Source organism: Macaca thibetana, chromosome 3 (genome assembly GCF_024542745.1).
Source record: "Macaca thibetana thibetana isolate TM-01 chromosome 3, ASM2454274v1, whole genome shotgun sequence".
NCBI classification, from domain to species: domain Eukaryota; kingdom Metazoa; phylum Chordata; class Mammalia; order Primates; family Cercopithecidae; genus Macaca; species Macaca thibetana.
In genome coordinates, this window is record NC_065580.1 from 144,394,305 (window position 1) to 144,413,152 (window position 18,848).

An 18,848-nucleotide genomic window follows, 5' to 3' on the forward strand; every position below is an offset into this window, starting at 1 on the left:
GGAATTTGGAAGTCTGAGAATAGAGTTTCAGCATTGTTGGATTCTGGTTATTTCTCTTCCTGGATCTCAGACAACTGCCTTCTGCCTGTGTTCTCACATGATGGAGAGAAAAAGCAAGCTCTCTGGTATCTCTTCTTCTCAGTGTGCCTAGCCATCATGAGGGCCCCACCTCCACGACTTCATCTAATTCTAATCACCTCACACAGACTCTGTCTCCAAATACCATTATATTGGAGGTCAGAGCTTCGGTATAGGAATTTGGAGGCCAAGCGTGACACAGTTTAGAGCACCACTCATTTCTCCAGACTCAAGGGTTTTTTTGTTTGTTTGTTTTTGTTTTAGTTTTTTGAGACATGTCTCTGTCACCCAGGCTGGAATCCAGTGGCATACTCATGGCTCACTGCAACATCAAACTCCTGGGTTCAGGAGATCCTCCTGCTTCAGACTCCTGAGTAGCTAGAACTATAGGTGCATGCCACCCCGCCCAGCTAATTTTTTTATTTTTATTTTTTGTAGAGACAGGGTCTAGCTATATTTCCCAGGCTGGTCTTGAACCCCTAACGTCAAGTGATTCTCCCACCTTGGTCTCCCAAGGATTGATTTCCTGGATTACAATTTTGAGCCATTGTGTCCAGCCAGGATTCGTGTTTCTATTTCTTTTTTTTTTTTTCTTTTTTTTGAGATGGAGTCTTGTTCTGTCACCCAGGCTGGAGTGCAGTGGTGCGATCTCGGCTCACTGCAACCTCTGCCTCCCAGGTTCAAGCAGTTCTCCTGCCTCGGCCTCCCGAGTAGCTGGGGTTATATGCGCATACTGCCACACCTGGCTACTTTTTTTTTTTTTTTTTTTGTATTTTAGTAGAGACGGGGTTTCACTTATGTTGCCCAGACTGGTCGCAAACTCCTGAGCTCAGGCAGTCTGCCCGCCTCGGCCTCCGGAAGTACTGGGATTACAGATGTGAGCCACCATGCCGGCCCCACGTTTCTTTTTCATGCTTTTTGTTTGTTTCAGAGGCACGGTCTTGCTCTCACCCTGGCTGGAGTGCGGTGGCATGATGGTGGCACACTGCAGTGTCGAACTACTGGGTTCAAGCCGTCTTCTTGCCTCATCTTCCTGAGTAACTGGTACTATGGGTGTGCACCACCACGCCTAATTTTTTTGTTTGTTTGTTTGTTTGAGATGGGGTTTCACTCTGTTGCCTAGGCTGGAGTGCAGTGGCATGATCTCAGCTCGCTGCAACCTCCCCCTGATAACTCAAGCAGTTCTCCTACCTCAGCCTCCCAAGTAGCTGGGATTACAGGTTCCCACCTGCTACCACACCCAGTTAATATTTGTATTTTTAGTATAGATAGTCCTCACTATGTTGCCCAGGCCGGTCTCAAACTCCTGACCTTAAGCGATCCACTGGCCTTGACCTTCCAAAGTCCTGGGATTACAGGTATGAGCCACCATGCCCGGCCTTGAAGTTCATTTTTTTAATAGCTCTTTGAGTATCTGTGGGAGGTAAACTCTCTTAGTCTTTGAAAGTGTAAAAATTGTTTTATCCCATCCTTACTTTTTTTTTTTTTTTTTTTTTTTTTGAGACGGAGTCTTGCTCTGTCACCCAGGCTGGAGTGCAGTGGCCAGATCTCAGCTCACTGCAAGCTCCGCCTCCCGGGTTCATGCCATTCTCCTGCCTCAGCCTCCCGAGTAGCTGGGACTACAGGCACCCGCCACCTCGCCTGGCTAGTTTTTCTTTGTATTTTTTAGTAGAGACGGGGTTTCACCATGTTAGCCAGGATGGTCTCGATCTCCTGACCTCGTGATCCACCCGTCTCGGCCTCCCAAAGTGCTGGGATTACAGGCTTGAGCCACCGCGCCCGGCCTTTTTTTTTTTTTTTTTAAAGAGAGTCTTGCTCTGTTTCCTAGACTGGAGTGCAGTGGGTTGGTCATAGCTCACTGTAACTTTGGAACTCACGGGCTCAAGCAATCCTCTAGCCTCAGCCTCCCGAGTAAGTGGGATCACATATGTGCCACCATGCCCAACTAATTTTTTTCAGTTTTTTGTAGAGATGGGGTCTCACCAAGTTTACTCAGGCTGGTCTCAAATTTCTGGCCTCCAGCGATTGTCCCGCTTTAGGTTCCCAAAGTGGTGGGATTATAGGCATGAACCACTGTAGCCAGCCCCTGCCCTTACTCTTGAAAAATAAAGGATCATAGAATTTGAAGTTTACAATTATTTTTTCTCTACTACTACTCTATTTTTTCTATTTAATTTATTTTTTACTCTAATTTATTTTTTTACTCTAATTTTTTTTACTCTAATTTATTTATTTTTTACTCTAATTTATTTTTTACTCTGTAGATTTACTCTAATCTATTTTTTCCATTTACTCTATTTTTTCTATTTACTCTATTTACTCTATTTTTTCTACTGTTATTCTACTATTATTTACTCTATTTTTTCTACTATTATATTTTTTCTCTGCTAGTAATAAAAGATCATATTTTATTACTTTGGTGTTAATTGCTTCTTATGAAGAGTCTTTTTTTTAGGAGACAGTGTCTTGCTCTATTGCCTAGGCTGGAGTACAGTGGCGTGATCTTGGCCTACTGCAACCACCGCCTCCAGGGTTCAGGTGATTCTCTCACCTCAACCTCCTGAATAGCTGAGATTACAGGTGCATGCCACCACACCAAGCTGATTTTTATATTTTTAGTAGAGAAAGCATTTTGCCATGTTGACCAAGCTGGTCTCGAACTCCTGACTTCAAGTGATCCGCCCTCCTCAGCCTCCCAAAGTGCTGGGATTACAGGTGTGAGCCACCACGCCCAGCCTGAAGAGTCTATTTTTATACTTGTTTTACCTCTGGTAGTTTTTGCAGTTTTAATGTTTTACCTTATGACATATTTTTGTGTGGTTTTATTTTTACTACTGTTCAGTAGACAGTATAGTTTCACCACACCCTTGCTGGCTTGAATGGATACTTACCTGTTTTGTTTTGTTTTATTTTTTAATTAATTTATTCTTTTGAGACAGAGTTTTTGCTCTTGTCTCCCAACTTGGAGTTCAATGGCACGATCTCAGCTAACTGCAACCTCTGCTTCCCAGGTTGAAGCAATTCTCCTGCCTCAGCCTCCTAAGTAGCTGGGATTACAGGCGCCTGCCACGACACCTGGCTAATTCTTCGTATTTTTAGTAGAGGCAGGGTTTCGCCATGTTGGCTTGGCTGGTCTCAACTCCTGACCTCAAGTGGCCCGCCTGCCTTGGCCTCCCAAAGTGCTGAGATTACAGGCATGACACCCAGCCATCTGTTTTATTTGTTAAAATCTTTATTGCTACAGGCTGGGCTTGGTGGTTCACAGCTGTAATCCCAGCACTTTGGGAAGCCAAGGCAGAAAGAATGCTTGAGACCAGGATATCCAGACCAGCCTGGACAACATAGTGAGACCCTGTCCCTAAAAAAAATTTTTTTTAAATTTAGCTAGGCATGGTGGTACATGCCTGTAGTCCCAGCTACTCTGAGGCTGAGGTAGAAGGATTGCTTGAGCCCAGGGGTTCAAGGCTGCAGTGAGCCATGATTGTGCAGCTGCTCTCCAGTGGGGATGACAGAGAGAGACTCTGGCTCAAAAAAAAAAAAAAGACTACAACCTCTGTCTACTGGGTTCAAGCTATTCTCCTGCCTCAGCCTTCCAAGTAGCTGGGATTACAGGTGCCTGCCACCACACCTGGCAGATTTTTATATTTTTAGTAGAAATGGGGTTTCACCACATTGGCAGGGCTGGTCTCGAACTCCTGACCTCAAGTGATCCATCTTCCTCAGCCTCTCAAAGTGCTGGGATTACAGGTGTGAGCCACCGCTCCCAGCCCTCAAAGAAATCTTTACTGATATATAATTAAAATCTCTCCATTTTAGTATATAGTTCAGTGAGTTTTGACAAATGCATATATCCAGGTGACTACCACCACAGTCAATATATAGAGCATGACTTAGCCTGGAAAGGTTCCTTCATGTCACTTAACAGTTAATCTACCCACTCCCTCGTTGGTACCCACCTTTTCTCTTTCCGTAATAGACATAGATTGTTTTTTTATTTATTTTTTTGTCCCCATTACTCTCATATGAGTCCATTTCCCAAATATTTCTGTTTCCTGTCCCCAGAGTTCAATAGTTCTGCAGCTTTAGCCCCATCACTAACTTCTGTGTTTCTGTTCCATCGCTGGTCCATGGAGATGTAATGTATTGGCTTTAACACCATGATACCTCTTTTTGAAGGAAGAGAGGGATGGATTTCAAAAATACAAGTCTACTACTCACGTCTGCTACCCAGATTTAACATATGTTCATGTTTTGCCTTGTTTGCTTTAACTATCTTCAAATAAAAGAAAAAAATGTTGTATGTAACTCAAGTTCAAGTTCCTTTTCATTCTCCCTTACCCAGAAATAGTCACTGTCCTGAAGTTGCTGAGGTCATTCTTATGCATATTGTAATTGTAATTTTTTTTTTTTTTTTGAGATAATCTCTCTCTGTCGCACAGGGTGGAGTGCAGTGGCGTGATCCTGGCTCACTGCAACCTCTGTCTCCCGGGTTCTTGTGATTTTCCTGCCTTAGCTTCCCGACTAGCTGGGATATCAGGCGCCCGTCACCGCACCCTGGTAATTTTTGTATTTTTATTATTTATTTATTATTATTTTAAAAATTTTTAGTAGAGACAGGGTTTCACCTTGTTGGCCAGGATGGTCTCAATCTCCAGACCTCATGATCCCCCCACCTCGGCCTCCCAAAGTGCTGGGATTACAGGTGTGAGCCACTGCACCTGGCCATGTGTGCGTGTGTGTGGGGTGTTTTTGTTGTTTTTTTTTTTGAGATGGAGTCTTGCTCTGTTGCCCAGGCTGGAGTGCAGTGGCGCAATCTCGGCTCACTGCAAGCTCCGCCTCCTGGGTTCATGCCATTCTCCTGCCTCAGCCTCCCGAATAGCTGGGACTACAGATGCCTGCCACCACGCCCGGCTAATTTTTATATTTTTTGTAGAGCTGGGATTTCACCATGTTGGTCAGGCTGGTCTCGAACTCCTGACCTCGTGACCTTCCCGCCTCGGCCTCCCAAAGTTCTGGGATTACAGGCATGAGCCATTGCATCTGGCTGAAACATAATTCATTTTCTGATTTGCCTTTCCCTGATTATTAGTGAGGTTGAGCGTCTTCTGTGTTTTCTTTTTTGTGAATTGCCTGTTAATACCCTTAACTCATTTCTTTGTTAACATATTTGTATCAAGATGTGAATTCTCTGTCTGTACTTTGTCTGTTTAATATGTGTATTTTAAAAATATGTTTTAATGACATACGTTTTGAGTTTTTGTGGGTTGTTTTTTTTTTTTTTGACCTACTTCCTAGGATATATTTTCTTAAGGAATGTTTTCAGCATAAGCTTCAGATGTTCCCTGGCCAGATACATGGCAAGAGTTTTGATACTCCCTCTTTCTTACTGTTCCTCTTTGCTTCCTTTTCAGACCTTTTGAAACAGATGGTCACCATGTTTAGATATTAGCAGTCCCGTATGTGCAGGTCTGCGTTTGAAAATGGCAGAGGGAAACAGCAATGAAGAGGTGATTCACTTGAACAACTTTCACTGCCATCGGGGACAAGGTAAGTTGTTTGCTCTCACTTTGTCTCTTTCCCTGTGGCTTTTTATTTTAGTATCACAGCTCTGTCTTTTGAAATGATCCTATTTTGTACCATTTAGAATCCAGGGACATTTCATTTTTAGATATAAAAAGACTAGACTAGAATTATATCAGATAATGATATTGCTGGTATGAATGAAGTATAAGACTCGTTCATTACAACGAGATTAATAAGCTATTAATTTGCTGGCAAGACACTGTTAATGTGCAGTCATTGAGTCTTAAGAGAGAGTGTCAGCATCAGTTTTTGAAGGTGTGTTGATTATAAAGGAGTGCTCCACTAGGCCTTTATGACCTGAAATACTACAGGTGTTATTGAACCAGTCTTGTCCTCCCATGATCCTTAATTTCTTTTTTGCCAGAATATTCTGGCTTAACCTTGAGGGGAATTTTGGAACATGTATTTTTTTGTTCTACAGTTTTGTTTTGTTTTGTTTTTTCTTTTCTTTTTTTGAGACGGAATCTCGCTCGTTACCCGGCTGAAGTGCAGTGGCGTAATCTTGGCTCATCACAACCTCCGCCTCCTCTGTTCAAGCGATTCTCCTGCCTCAGCCTCCCGAGTAGCTGGAATTACAGTCATGTGCCACTACGCCCTGCTAATTTTGTATTTTTAGTAGAGATGGGGTTTCTCCATATTGGTCAGGCTGGTCTTGATTTCCCGACCTCAGGTGATCTGCCCGCCTTAGCCTCCCAAAGTGCTGGGATTATAGGCATGAATCACTGCGCTCAGCCTGTTCTACAGTTATTAAAGTTTTGGGGAATTTTATTGATTTTTTAAAGGGAATAGTGCTTGCTATTCTATAACATTCTTAAATGTGTATGAAATTTCCTGTTAAGTTCGAATTCACATTTACACTTGGGCTAAAAGGAAAAAATTCATGCTGAGGTGTAGAACCCTGATGTTCATTTTTTGCAATTATAAATTCCATGGAAGAGGTTATACTGGTTTTGTTTTCTCCCGTTGATAATATTTTGTGTTTACAAAGATGATTTTTCTAGTAGAGAGTAAATTACATTTGACTTTAGAAAAATGACTCCCCCAGGCCAGACGTGGTGGCTCACGCCTGTAGTCCCAGCACTTTGGGAGGCCGAGGCTGGTGGATCACGAGGTCAGGAGTTCAAGACCAGCCTGACCAACATGGTGAAACCCTGTCTCTACTAAAAAATACAAAAATTAGCTGGGCGTGGTGGTACATGCATGTAGTCCCAGCTACTTGGGAGGCTGAGGCAGGAGAATCGCTTGAACCTGGGTGGCAGAGGTTGTAGTGAGCCAAGATTGCGCCACTGCACTCCAGCCTGGGCGACAGAGCAAAGATTCCGTCTCAAAAAAAAAAAAAAAAGAAAAATGACTCCACCAAAACTTAAGTACAAATAGCCTACTGTTGATTGGAAGCCTTACTGATAACAGTCAACACGTGTTATATATTGTATATTTTGTATACTGTATTCTTATAATAATGTGAACTACAGAAAAGAAGTGTTATTAAGAAAATCATAAGGAAGAGGAAGAAAATATAGTTGCTATTCCTTAAGTGGAAGTGGACCATTCTGAAGGTCTTCATCTTTATTATCTTCACATTGAGTAGGCTGAAGAGGAGGTGGAAGAAGAGGGGTTGGTCCTTGTATTAGTTGGTTCTCCACTGGCCGTAAAGAAATGCCCAAGACTGGGTAATTTATAAAGAAAGAGAAGAGGTTTAATTGGTTCACAATTCTGTAGGCTGTATAGGAAACATAGTGGCCTCTGCTTCTGGGGAGATCTTAGGAAACTTATAATCATGACAGAAGGGCCGGGCGCGGTGGCTCAAGCCTGTAATCCCAGCACTTTGGGAGGCCGAGACGGGCGGATCACGAGGTCAGGAGATCGAGACCATCCTGGCTAACACGGTGAAACCCCGTCTCTACTAAAAAGTACAAAAAACTAGCCGGGCGAGGTGGCGAGCGCCTGTAGTCCCAGCTACTCGGGAGGCTGAGCCAGGAGAATGGCGTAAACCCGGGAGGCGGAGCTTGCAGTGAGCAGAGATCCGGCCACCGCACTCCAGCCTGGGTGACAGAGCGAGACTCCGTCTCAAAAAAAAAAAAAAAAATCATGACAGAAGGAGAAGGGGAAGCAGGCTTGTCTCACATGGCTGGAGCAGGAATAAGAGGGATTGGGGAAGAGGTGCCACACACTTTTAAACAACCAGATCTCACAAGAACTCACTGTTGCAACCAGAGGGGATGGTGCTAAATCATTTATGAAATACCACCCCCATGATCCTATTACCTCCCACCAGGCCCCATCTCCAACATTGGAGATTACGGTTGAATATGAAATTTGGAGAGGAACACAGATCCAAACCATACTGTTCTGCCCCAGTGCCTCCCAAATGTCTTGTCCTTCTCACATTGCTAAATACAATTATGCCTTCCCAACAGTCCCCAAAGTCTTAACTCATTCCAGCATTAACTCAAAAGTTCAGTCTTATCTGAGACAAGTCTAATCCCTTCCACCTATGAGCCTGTAAAGTCAAAAATAAGTTAGTTATTCCCAAGATACAATTGGGGGTACATACATTGGGTATATGCTCCTGTTCCAAAAGGGAGAAATTGGCCAAAAGAAAGGCGCGAGAGGTCCCACACAAGTTCAAAACCCAGTAGGGCAGTCATTAAATCTTAAAGGTCCAAAATAATCTCCTTTGACTCCACATCTCACATTCAGGGCACACTGGTGCAAGGGATAGGCTCCTGAAAGCCTTGTGCAGTTCTGCTGTTTTAGGAGTAACACAAGTGGAAGAAAATCTGCAAATAAGTGGACCCACACTGTTCAAATCAGTGTTGCTCAAGAGTCAACTGTGTATTTGGCTTTCAGAGCATTTAAAATTGAGCAAATTTTATTAGGTAAATAAGTCAAGAGTAATAAAATTGCTCAAGCTATGCAAATTATGAGTACAAAAGAAGGACTAATTTTCAGGGTTTTATTAATAGTGTATTCTAACTTGGTAGTGATTGTAACCATAATTTATTGGATTCAGGCAATTTTTAATCTTAGTTATAACTTGTATTTATGATCATTTCAAAATTTTCTGTACATGTATATCCAATTAATGTTGTAGTTGGTTTTTGTTTTTTAATTGGATCTTAAATATACTTGAACAGTTTCTTTAAGAACAACTAATTCCTTTTGGAAAATTACTGACTTTGGAGATGTGTTTTGTTAGACGAGTATGTTTACTCTGCACCCATCATGAGAACTTTTTTCAGGTGTATAAAGTTTTGTTTTTATTAGCTGCATTAATTTTTTTTTTCTTTAAACAAGAGAGGGTCTCACAATGTTGCCTGGCAAAGCTAGTCTTGAACTGCTGGGCTCAAGTGATCCAATTGCCTCTGCCTTACGAAATGCTAGGATTACAGGCGTGAACCACTGCTCCTGGCCAACATTAATAATTTTTATTATGCATCAACCTCTGTAGTTTTTTTTTTTGAAGTGTATAGTTCAGTAAGTTTTGACAAATGAATATACCACCTGAATTACGATATAGAACATTTTCTATCATTCCAAAAAGATTCCCTTGTGCCTCTTTGCAGTCAGTTCTTACCCCACTCCAGGCCTAAGGAAACTACTAATCTGCTTTTTTTCACTCTGTAATTTCATATAAATGGAATTATACATACTGTATGTTTTCTTTGTACCTGAATTCTTTTGTGAAAGGTAATGTTTTAGGCAGGGCGTGGTGGCTCAAGCCTATAATCCCAGCACTTTGGGAGGCCGAGACGGGCGGATCACGAGGTCAGGAGATCGAGACCATCCTGGCTAACACGGTGAAACCCCATCTCTACTAAAAAATACAAAAAACTAGCCGGGCGAGGTGGCAGGCGCCTGTAGTCCCAACTACTCGGGAGGCTGAGGCAGGAGAATGGCGTGAACCCGGGAGGCGGAGCTTGCAGTGAGCTGAGATCCGGCCACTGCACTCCAGCCTGGGCGGCAGAGTGAGACTCCGTCTCAAAAAAAAAAAAAAGGTAATGTTTTGAGATTCATCCCTGTTGTCGCATATATCAGTAATTCATTCCTTTTTAATTGCTAAGTAGTGTTTTTGCCTACTCATCTATGATTCTATACCTAATGGAAATAGGCTTAAAAATGAAGGTAAAATAAAGATTTAAAAAGTTTTTGTCAGGAATGAAAAAAGGTACATCATGCAAATGGCCACACACATACCCCCCCCCCCAAAAAAAAGCTGATATATCTGTGTAATATCTGATAAAATTGATAGAAACTCCAGCCAGAAGCATTGATAGAGTTCATAATGATAAAAGTTTCAGTACACTGGGAAGATAAAATAGTGCTAATCCCTGTATACTTTGTAACATGATAGAAAAATAAAGCAAAAATTGGCAAATCTAAAAACAGAATTGGACAAATACACCATTATAGTGGGGATTTTTAAGACTTGTTTCAGTAACTGAAAGAGCAAGCACAGACACACACTTGTATGAATATAGAAGATTGGAAGAAAGCTGTCAAAAATGTAATAAACATAGGTGGGATTCTGCACACAGTATAAGAAGAAATCACAATGAAAATTAGAAGATTATTTTGAATTACATGATAATGAAAATATAGCCTCTTATATTTATGAGATACATGTAATGCCATGTTTTGAAGAAAACTGTGGCCTAAGATACATTAGACAAGAAGTAAAAAGCTCAGCCAGGTGCAGTGGCTCATGCTTGTAATCGCAGCACTTTGGAAGGCCAAAGTGGTAGGATAACTTGAGCCTAGGATTTTGAGACCGGCCTGGACAACATGGTGAGATTTCTATCTCTACAAAAATTAAATATAAGACAATTAGCTGGGTATGGTGGTGTTGGGTTCACCAGGTCCCAGGTACTTCGGATACCAAGATGGGAGGATCACTTGAACCCAGTAGGTCAAGGCTGCGGAGGACTGGGTTCATGCTATTGTACTCCAGCCTGGGCAACAGAGAGTGACCCTGTCGCAAAATAAAACAAAAAACAAAAACAAACCCAGCCTAGCCAACATGGGGAAACCCCATCTCTACTAAAAGTACAAAAATTAGCTGGGCATGATGTTGCAAGCCTGTAATCCCAGCTAATTGGGAGGCTGAGGCACGAGAATCGCTTGAACCCAGGAGGCAGAGGTTGCAGTGAGCCAATATAACTAGGGCTCAGCAAATTTAAAGAGCTAAGTTAATATTTTAGCCTTGCAGGCCATGTGGTTTCAGTTGCAACTATTCAACTATACCATTGTAGCATGAAAGCAACTGTGTTGGTCCACTTTCACACTGCTATGAAGAAATGCCTGAGACTGGGTAATTTATAAAGGAAAGGGGTTTAATTGACTCCCAGTTCCACATTGCTGGGAAGGCCTCTGGAAAATTACTATCATGGCAAAAGACAGAGGAGAAGCAGGCACCTTCTTAGGCAGGATAGAGTGAGTGCAAGCAGGGGAAATGCGAGTGCTTATAAAACCATCAGATACCTCAAGACTCACAATCATGGGAGCAGAATGGGGGAAACTGTCCCCATGATCCGATTACCTCCACCTGGTCCCGTTCTTGACACGTGGGGATTATGGGATTACAATTCAAGGTGAGATTCTGGATGGGGACACAGCCAAACCATGTCAGAATCTATAGACAGTATATAAATGAATGAGCATGGTTGTGTTCCCATAAGGACGTGAAGCAGCACACTATCCTACGCTGCAGATGGGAGTGTAAATTGGTATAATTTGGAAAATTTGTTTAGTGTTAACTGCCAAAATGGAGCATATGCTTACCCCATGACTCAGCATTTCCACTCCTAGAATGTATGCAACTAAAATGAGTACACCAAAGACTTGCACAAGAGTGTTCATAATAGCATTATCCACGATAGCCTAAACTGCCACGTACTCAAATGTCTATCAACAGAAGAAGGAGTAATTTATGTTGTATTCTTATAGTGGATTATATACAACAAAGAATTATAGCAGCATGCAATATGGATGTATCTCAGACATTATTTGCAAGAAAGCCAGACACAGAATATATACTCAAAAACATGCAAAACTAATCTGTGCAATTAGAAATCCTCCCTTTGGGGATGAAGGAGAGCAGAGATTGGGAGAAGCACAGGGAGGCTACTAATGTGCTATAAATATTTCCTGACCTTGTGGTGGTGATTATACACAGATGTCCCTTTTGTGTTAATTCATAGAGCTGTACACTTGATTTGTAGAGCATGCTGTGTTGTTATACTTTGAAAAGCTAATTGGAACCTTACATGTGGTATGTTGTGTGGTATCTTGTCAAACACTGGACTTCATTATAAGGTGATAGGTTCATTCATTCCCTCCCTCCTTCCTTCCGTCCTTCCTTCCTTCCTTTCTTCTTCCTTTCCTTTCCTCCCTTCCTCCCTTACTTCCTCCCTTCTTCCTCCCCTCCTCCCTTCTTCCTCCCTTCCCCTCCCTTTTCTTCCCTTCCCTCCCCTTCCTTCCTTTCCTCCTTTCCTCCTCCTCTCCTCTCTCCTTTCCTTCCTTTCCTTCAGTTTCCTCCCTCCTGTCTTTCCTTCCTTTTTTTCTTTTTTTTTTTTTTTTTGCCTGAGACAGGGTCTTGCTCTAGCACCAAGGCTGGAGTGCAGTGGCATGATCTTGGCTTACTGCAGCCTCCACCTCCCAGGTTCAAGCGATTCTCCTGCCTCAGTCTCCCAGGTAGCTGGGATTACAGTTGCATGCCACCACACCGGGCTAATTTTTGTATTTATAGTAGAGATGGGGTTTCATCATGTTGGCCAGGCTGGTCTCGAACTCCTGACCTCAAGTGATCTGCCTGTCTGGGCCTCCCAAAGTTCTGGGATTACTGGCGTGAGCCACCGTGCCCAACCTAAACCAACTTTTTCATTGGGTACACCAAGATTGTGTGTCTTTTTCTTGGGTCAGGTCTTCAAGAGAGGAATCTACAATTTCCTGTGGATGCAGGGGTCTTATTCACTATGGCCATTTTCAGTGGTGTATCTTTTCTCTCTTGACTCCTGTGCCTCATGTACCAATGTCTAGAGCTTTTCTTTGCTCAGTATCTCTTCAGAATGATCCCCCATACATGTGTCTTCTGAAATGGCTGAATGAGGAGCTTGGCAAATCCTCATCCTTAAAAATCCACAATTAAGTCAGGCATGGTGGCTCATGCCTGTCATCCCGGTGACTTCTTGGGAGGCCGAGATGGGAGGATCACTTGAGGCCAGGAGTTCAAGGCCAGTATAGGAACATCGTAAGACTCCATCTCTACAAGAAAAAAATTTTTTTTTTTTTTTTGAGATGGAGTCTCACTCTGTCACCCAGGCTGGAGTGCAGTGGCCGGATCTCAGCTCACTGCAAGCTCCGCTTCCCATGTTCACGCCATTCTCCTGCCTCAGCCTCCCGAGTAGCAGCGACTACAGGCACCCGCCACCTTGCCCAGCTAGTTTTTTGTATTTTTTTAGTAGAGACGGGGTTTCACCGTGTTAGCCAGGATGGTCTCGATCTCCTGACCTTGTGATCCACCCGTCTCGGCCTCCCAAAGTGCTGGGATTACAGGCTTGAGCCACCGCGCCCGGCCAAAAAAATTTTATTTTAATTAACTGTTCATCGTAGTGTGTCCTAGCTACTTGAGAAGCTGAGGTGGGAGGATTGCTTGAGCCTAGGAGGTTGAAGCTGCAGTGAGCTATGATCACAACATTGTACTCCAGCCTGGGTGATAGAGGAAGACCCTGTCCCAGACACACACACACACACACACACACACACACACACACACACAACACACACACAAAAAAAAAACATTACAGCTTTAATGGAAGAATTTCAGAAATTGCAGTGATGAGATGCCTCTTTCTTTTCTTCTCTCTTCTTTCTTCTTCCATTCTTTTAGGTCACTTAATGACTTTTTTTTTTTTTATTTGAAACGAGGTCTCACTGTCACCCAGACTGGAGTGCAGTGGTGCGATCTCAGCTCACTGCAGCCTCTGCCTCCCGAGTTCAAATGATTCTCCTGCCTCAGCCTCCTGAGTAGCTGGGATTACAGGCGTGTGCCACCACGGCTGGCTAATTTTTGTATTTTTAGTAGAGACAACATTTCACCATGTTGGTTAGGCTGGTCTCAAACTCCTGACCTCATGAACCAACCACCTTGGCCTCCCACAGTGCTGGGATTACAGGCGTGAGTCACTGCTCCCAGCCAGTGCTTTTTTAAATTGTCCAATTTAACCTTTGATATTCCTATGGAACTAGACAGGAAAAAATACCAGTTTGTGTTACCCGGTAATTCTTATCAAACATGGCCTGTTTTCAAATTGATAAAAGGAAATAAAGACCTTGAATAGAATTACTGCATCTAGATGGTTAGATTATATATTTTAAAGGAAACTTGGAAAGTTAAATTGCTGACTGTCATAGGTGCTAAATGGGTGCTTGACTAAAGCATTGAAATAGGTTCGCCTAAATGATTCTTAAAGTTTGTGTTTAAGATGAGCAAATTTCAATATTTTAAATAATTAAACTTTTACTATTTTTGAGTGATAATTTTTTCAGACCAAACAATTTAAATAAAATAGCCACATATTCCCGGGAGGAATAGAGATGGATTGGGAGACCATTATTTCACTTTAAAGAAATTGGCAGTCCAGAAAATTTTATGAACAGATTTCTCCAACCTAGTGTGAGAAAAAGTTATAATCTTGAGCATAGTAATTGTCAGATGTTCTCTAGCAGTTCCCAAAATGTGTTATTGGCAAAAGTCAGCATAGAAACATGGCTCTTAATGCCTAAGTGCGTGGGCTGCTTAAGGAGGTACGTTATAGTAGTAGCCATGAAGTTGACTTTAGGCTGTACCCTTGTCAGGACAAACTTAAAGGGTTGGATGTGATACTGCCAGCCTCCCAGTAACAGTGTTCTCTGCTTTCCTGTAGAGTGGATCAATCTCAGAGATGGGCCCATCACCATATCTGACTCTTCAGATGAGGAAGGGATTCCAATGCTGGTCACCCCAGCTCCTCAGCAGCATGAAGAAGAGGACCTGGATGATGATGTCATCCTGACAGAAGTGAGTTTTCTTTAAACTTACATTGAGACATTATTGCAAGTTGGTGATCTAAGTATTCAGCCACTCTTGTGGGCCTTGTTGTGGAACAGCTGAGAGCACCTCTTGTACTCGTTCTGAGAACCTCTTTTCCATTCTACCTCAGGTACCCTTAGATTTAGAAGCTGTGTTTCAGTCTGCTTCTGGATTGAGTATCTGCACCGTTGTTCCATTTGACTATTAATGCACCAGATTGCACTGTTGTCATTGCTACAACATTATGGTGTATCTTACTGTTGGATTGGCCTTATTCTCTCCATATTATCCCACATTTTTCAGAATCATCCTGGATATTCTCGCATTTAAATTTTTATATGGAGTTTACAATCAACCTTTTAAATTCCAAAATATAAATATATATGTAATCAGTTTGCCTAATCCAAAACAAATCTTCCTGTTATATTTATAGAGCAATTTTTATGATCCTGCTCTTTCTAACCAAGAACAAATTTTGTCTTTTCATGTAGTCAAGACTTCTTTTATATTCCTCAGCCAGAAAGCATTTTGAATTTTTCTTAATATAGATCTTAAACATTTTTTGTTTTTCTTGGTTATTTTATATTTTCTGTTGCTTTTGTGAATGACATCTTTTCTTTCATTGTACTTCTATTTTTTTGAGACGGAGTTTCGCTCTTTTGCCCAGACTGGAGTGCAGTGGCGTGATCTCGGCTCACTGCAACATCCACCTTCTGATTTCAAGCGATTCTCCTGCCTCAGCCTCCCGAGTAGCTGGGATTACAGGTGCCTGCCACCACACCTGGCTAATTTTTGTATTTTTAGTAGAGACGAGTTTAACCATTTTGGCCAGGCTGATCTCGAACTCCTGACTTTGTGATCCTCCCCACCTCGGCCTCCCAAAGTGCTGGGATTATAGACATGAGCCACCGCGCCCGGCCCTTTCATTGTACTTTTAAACTGTGTTTTTTAAACTACAAGTCTGTTGCCTTTTTTTTTTTTTTTTTTTTGTTTTGTTTAAAGATCCCAGTTGGCTTTATTGTGGTTCTAGAACCAAACAACACTTTCTTCCATAAAATTCAGTAGGTGTTCTGAGCTTGAGCAAAAGTGGTTGGCTTTATAGACAGAGAAGGACTAAAGAGAGCAGAAGCAAAGTCCTTTCAAAGTTACTTCTCTTGTCAGGCTGGGACAAGGAGACAAAAGAGAAAAATAACTGATTAGTTAACATCAGGCTGCTTCAGGCCACCTTTCCCGTATAAGGATTAAAGCAGAGAGAAATTCATTATGATACCCATTGAAGATTTAAACTGCCCTGTTTAAGAAATTGGTTGTTCACTCTTTCTCTCGATTTCTAGGAAGGTCAAATGAACTTCCCAGGTTTGAGTTTGGTAACATGAAACTTACATAGATGATTCTGTTTTGAGTTTTAGTCTGGTCTTTTGGGGTCTACTGCAGGCACTTAGTCCAAAACAGTGGCCTCCTATAATTTTTATTTAACAATTCCTCATTTTTTGTTAGGCTTTCACCCAGGGCCTGACCAAACCTTAAGGCATCATTGCCACTGTCAGTTACCATCATTTTGGGTTTCTAATCCCAGCATACACTTTATAGGTTCTGGTGTCCTCATTATCACACTTTTTTTTTTTTTTTGGTTTTTGTTCCAGCTGGAGAAAGACCATTTGGCATTTGACAGGTAGCATTTAAAACTTTTTTTTTTTTTTTTTTTTTTTGAGATGGAGTCTCGCTCTGTCACCCAGGCTGGAGTGCAGTGGCCGGATCTCAGCTCACTGCAAGCTCCGCCTCCCGGGTTCACGCCATTCTCCTGCCTCAGCCTCCCGAGTAGCTGGGACTACAGGCGCCTGCCACCTCGCCCGGCTAAGTTTTTTTTTTGTATTTTTAGTAGAGACGGGGTTTCACTGTGTTAGCCAGGATGGTCTCGATCTCCTGACCTCGTGATCCGCCCGTCTCGGCCTCCCAAAGTGCTGGGATTACAGGCTTGAGCCACCGCGCCCGGCGGAAACATTTAAAACTTTTTGAGGGGATACGGCACACCCAGGAGACTACTGTTATGACTGTAAGGAGGATAATACCAAGAGTTTGGGTGGAGTATGCTCCTCGGCTAGGGCCCCAACTAAAACCAAATGGCTAGACAAGGAATCTACCTTGTTTTAACCAAGTAGTCTGCTCTGCAATACCTGATGTGTTTATCTGTGTGCAACAGGAAGCGTCATCAACTGCACAGATTCTTCTCTGTAAAGTTAGTAGGTAATCTTGCATCCCATGACTGGGTTAAATTAAAGCAGGGAGTGCAAGTTACCTGCAGAGGCTACTGATGGCAAAATTTTAACTACAGCGTTGTCCTGCCTGCCACATAAGAGTTAGACGTAAGTAGGGAAAAATTAAGGAGGGTAAGAGTCTTACTATGAGAGGGAATCTTGCTCCGATGTGGTTTGCAGTTGTGAATATCTCTGGTTGTGGCATTGGCCATCCTAGTGGACTCTGTGTGGCCCATGCATTAGGCGTGAGACTTATTCCTTGCAATTTACATCGATTTGTCCAGCTTTAGTTTATAGGGCTTCAGGAACTGAGCAATTCTCCTTCATTGGATAGTCGAAGTCAGATATTAGAGAAAACTAAAAGAATTCAGAATTCAGGCCGGGCGCGGTGGCTCAAGCCTGTAATCCCAGCACTTTGAGAGGCCGAGACGGGCGGATCACGAGGTCAGCAGATCGAGACCATCCTGGCTAACACGGTGAAACCCCGTCTCTACTAAAAAATACAAAAAAAACTAGCCGGGCGAGGTGGCGGGCGCCTGTAGTCCCGGCTACTGGGGAGGCTGAGGCAGGAGAATGGCGGGAACCCGGGAGGCGGAGCTTGCAGTGAGCTCAGATCCGGCCACAGCACTCCAGCCTGGGCGACAGAGCGAGACTCCGTCTCAAAAAAAAAAAAAAAAAAAATTCAGAATTCAGTGCAATGTACTGGTAGATAATAAAAACTCAATAAACAGGGCTACAATCTAAATAACAGGCATACTGGAGTTTTCTTTTGAAATGTAATTTTTCTCTCTACAGTCACTCCCATTTCTACCAAAGATAATCACAGTAAAGACCAGTTTGCCTCACTAACCACGTATTTGAAAGCACATATTTAAATTTCCTTTGCTGGAAATTTTGACGAGGAATCTCAAATTGGTCTATAAAAAATGTCTCTGCTAGGAAGCCAAACCAGGACAGACATTAGTCTTTGCCTGCTGTATCCAACATCTGGAGGTTCCTGAGCCTGCCAGGAAGAGACAGATTTACTCACTGTAAGGCAGGGAACGCTTAAAGCCAGGCATTGTTTGCACATATTGAAATGTGGCATTCCATTCAAAGCCTTGGTAACATAACCAGTTTCCAGTTCTGTCCTTTTATTAAAAGGACAGATTCTTATTGAACTTATGCAAATAATGATATTGCCATAAAAATAAGAATACTCATGAATAGTTTGCAAATTCTGGAGGGAACCTGTTGGGAGGAAAAGCAAATATTTTCATTTTTATTATAAAAGTATACTTTACCAAATTGCGATAAGCTATAAAAACCTTAAAAGAAAAAAGTTTCCTTAAATCTGGCAAACAAAACATTAAAAGAACCAGCAGTGTTTCAAATAAAGAAGCCATAAAAACCCATGATTCTTCTTTAATCAATTCAGTCTCATGTAATTAATTCTTGCTGTTTGATCTTGGTTAGCAGTTACACAAATTCATTAGTTTCTTCATTAGAATTTTGAATATTTAGTCCAATAGTGTGAACTCAAACCTGTATTTTTCAGCATTCATTTCATTTTTCGCATATACATCTTTGAAGACACAGCACTTACGGATTATAATTGCTTGCAGAGAGCTTTCAGAAAATGTCAGAACAAAATAACTATGGACAGCAAGACTTAAAATGGCTGCGGTTAAAAACCTGATGAGAGTTCATTATAGTGACACAGTTGACAAGGAAATTTAGTTATTTCTAAACCAAAATTATGACTGATAGCATATATACCAAGACATATCAGATTTCTAAGAGCTTTATATAATCTTGGAATATAAAAAACATCCATATAGACCCGGCACGGTGGATCACTTGAAGTCAGGAGTTCGAGACCA

At 42.2% G+C, this 18,848-nt stretch overlaps 2 protein-coding genes across 28 annotated transcripts in view; both read left to right on the plus strand.

Annotated features, from left to right (window-relative positions):
- ACTB (actin beta) overlaps positions 1-18,848 on the plus strand; it is a 468,316-nt gene that overhangs the window by 216,330 nt on the left and 233,138 nt on the right. Inside the window, exon 1 of one of the 24 annotated variants that reach the window (XM_050784125.1) lies at positions 12,621-12,624. The exons of the other annotated variants lie outside the window; for them this stretch is intronic. The gene's annotated coding sequence lies outside the window, so the exon portion shown is untranslated. Of the gene's footprint in view, positions 1-12,620; positions 12,625-18,848 lie in introns of those variants that run through there. 24 annotated transcript variants of the gene reach the window in all.
- LOC126950451 (E3 ubiquitin-protein ligase RNF216) overlaps positions 1-18,848 on the plus strand; it is a 162,407-nt gene that overhangs the window by 11,787 nt on the left and 131,772 nt on the right. For 2 of the 4 annotated variants that reach the window (XM_050783948.1, XM_050783951.1), the window contains exons 2-3: positions 5,490-5,625; positions 14,586-14,719. In XM_050783948.1, the coding sequence (XP_050639905.1) occupies positions 5,559-5,625; positions 14,586-14,719 (201 nt within the window). In that variant the 5' untranslated portion in view covers positions 5,490-5,558. Of the gene's footprint in view, positions 1-4,495; positions 4,636-5,489; positions 5,626-14,585; positions 14,720-18,848 lie in introns of all 4 variants that reach the window. The other 2 variants (XM_050783949.1, XM_050783950.1) reach the window with 2 other exon arrangements.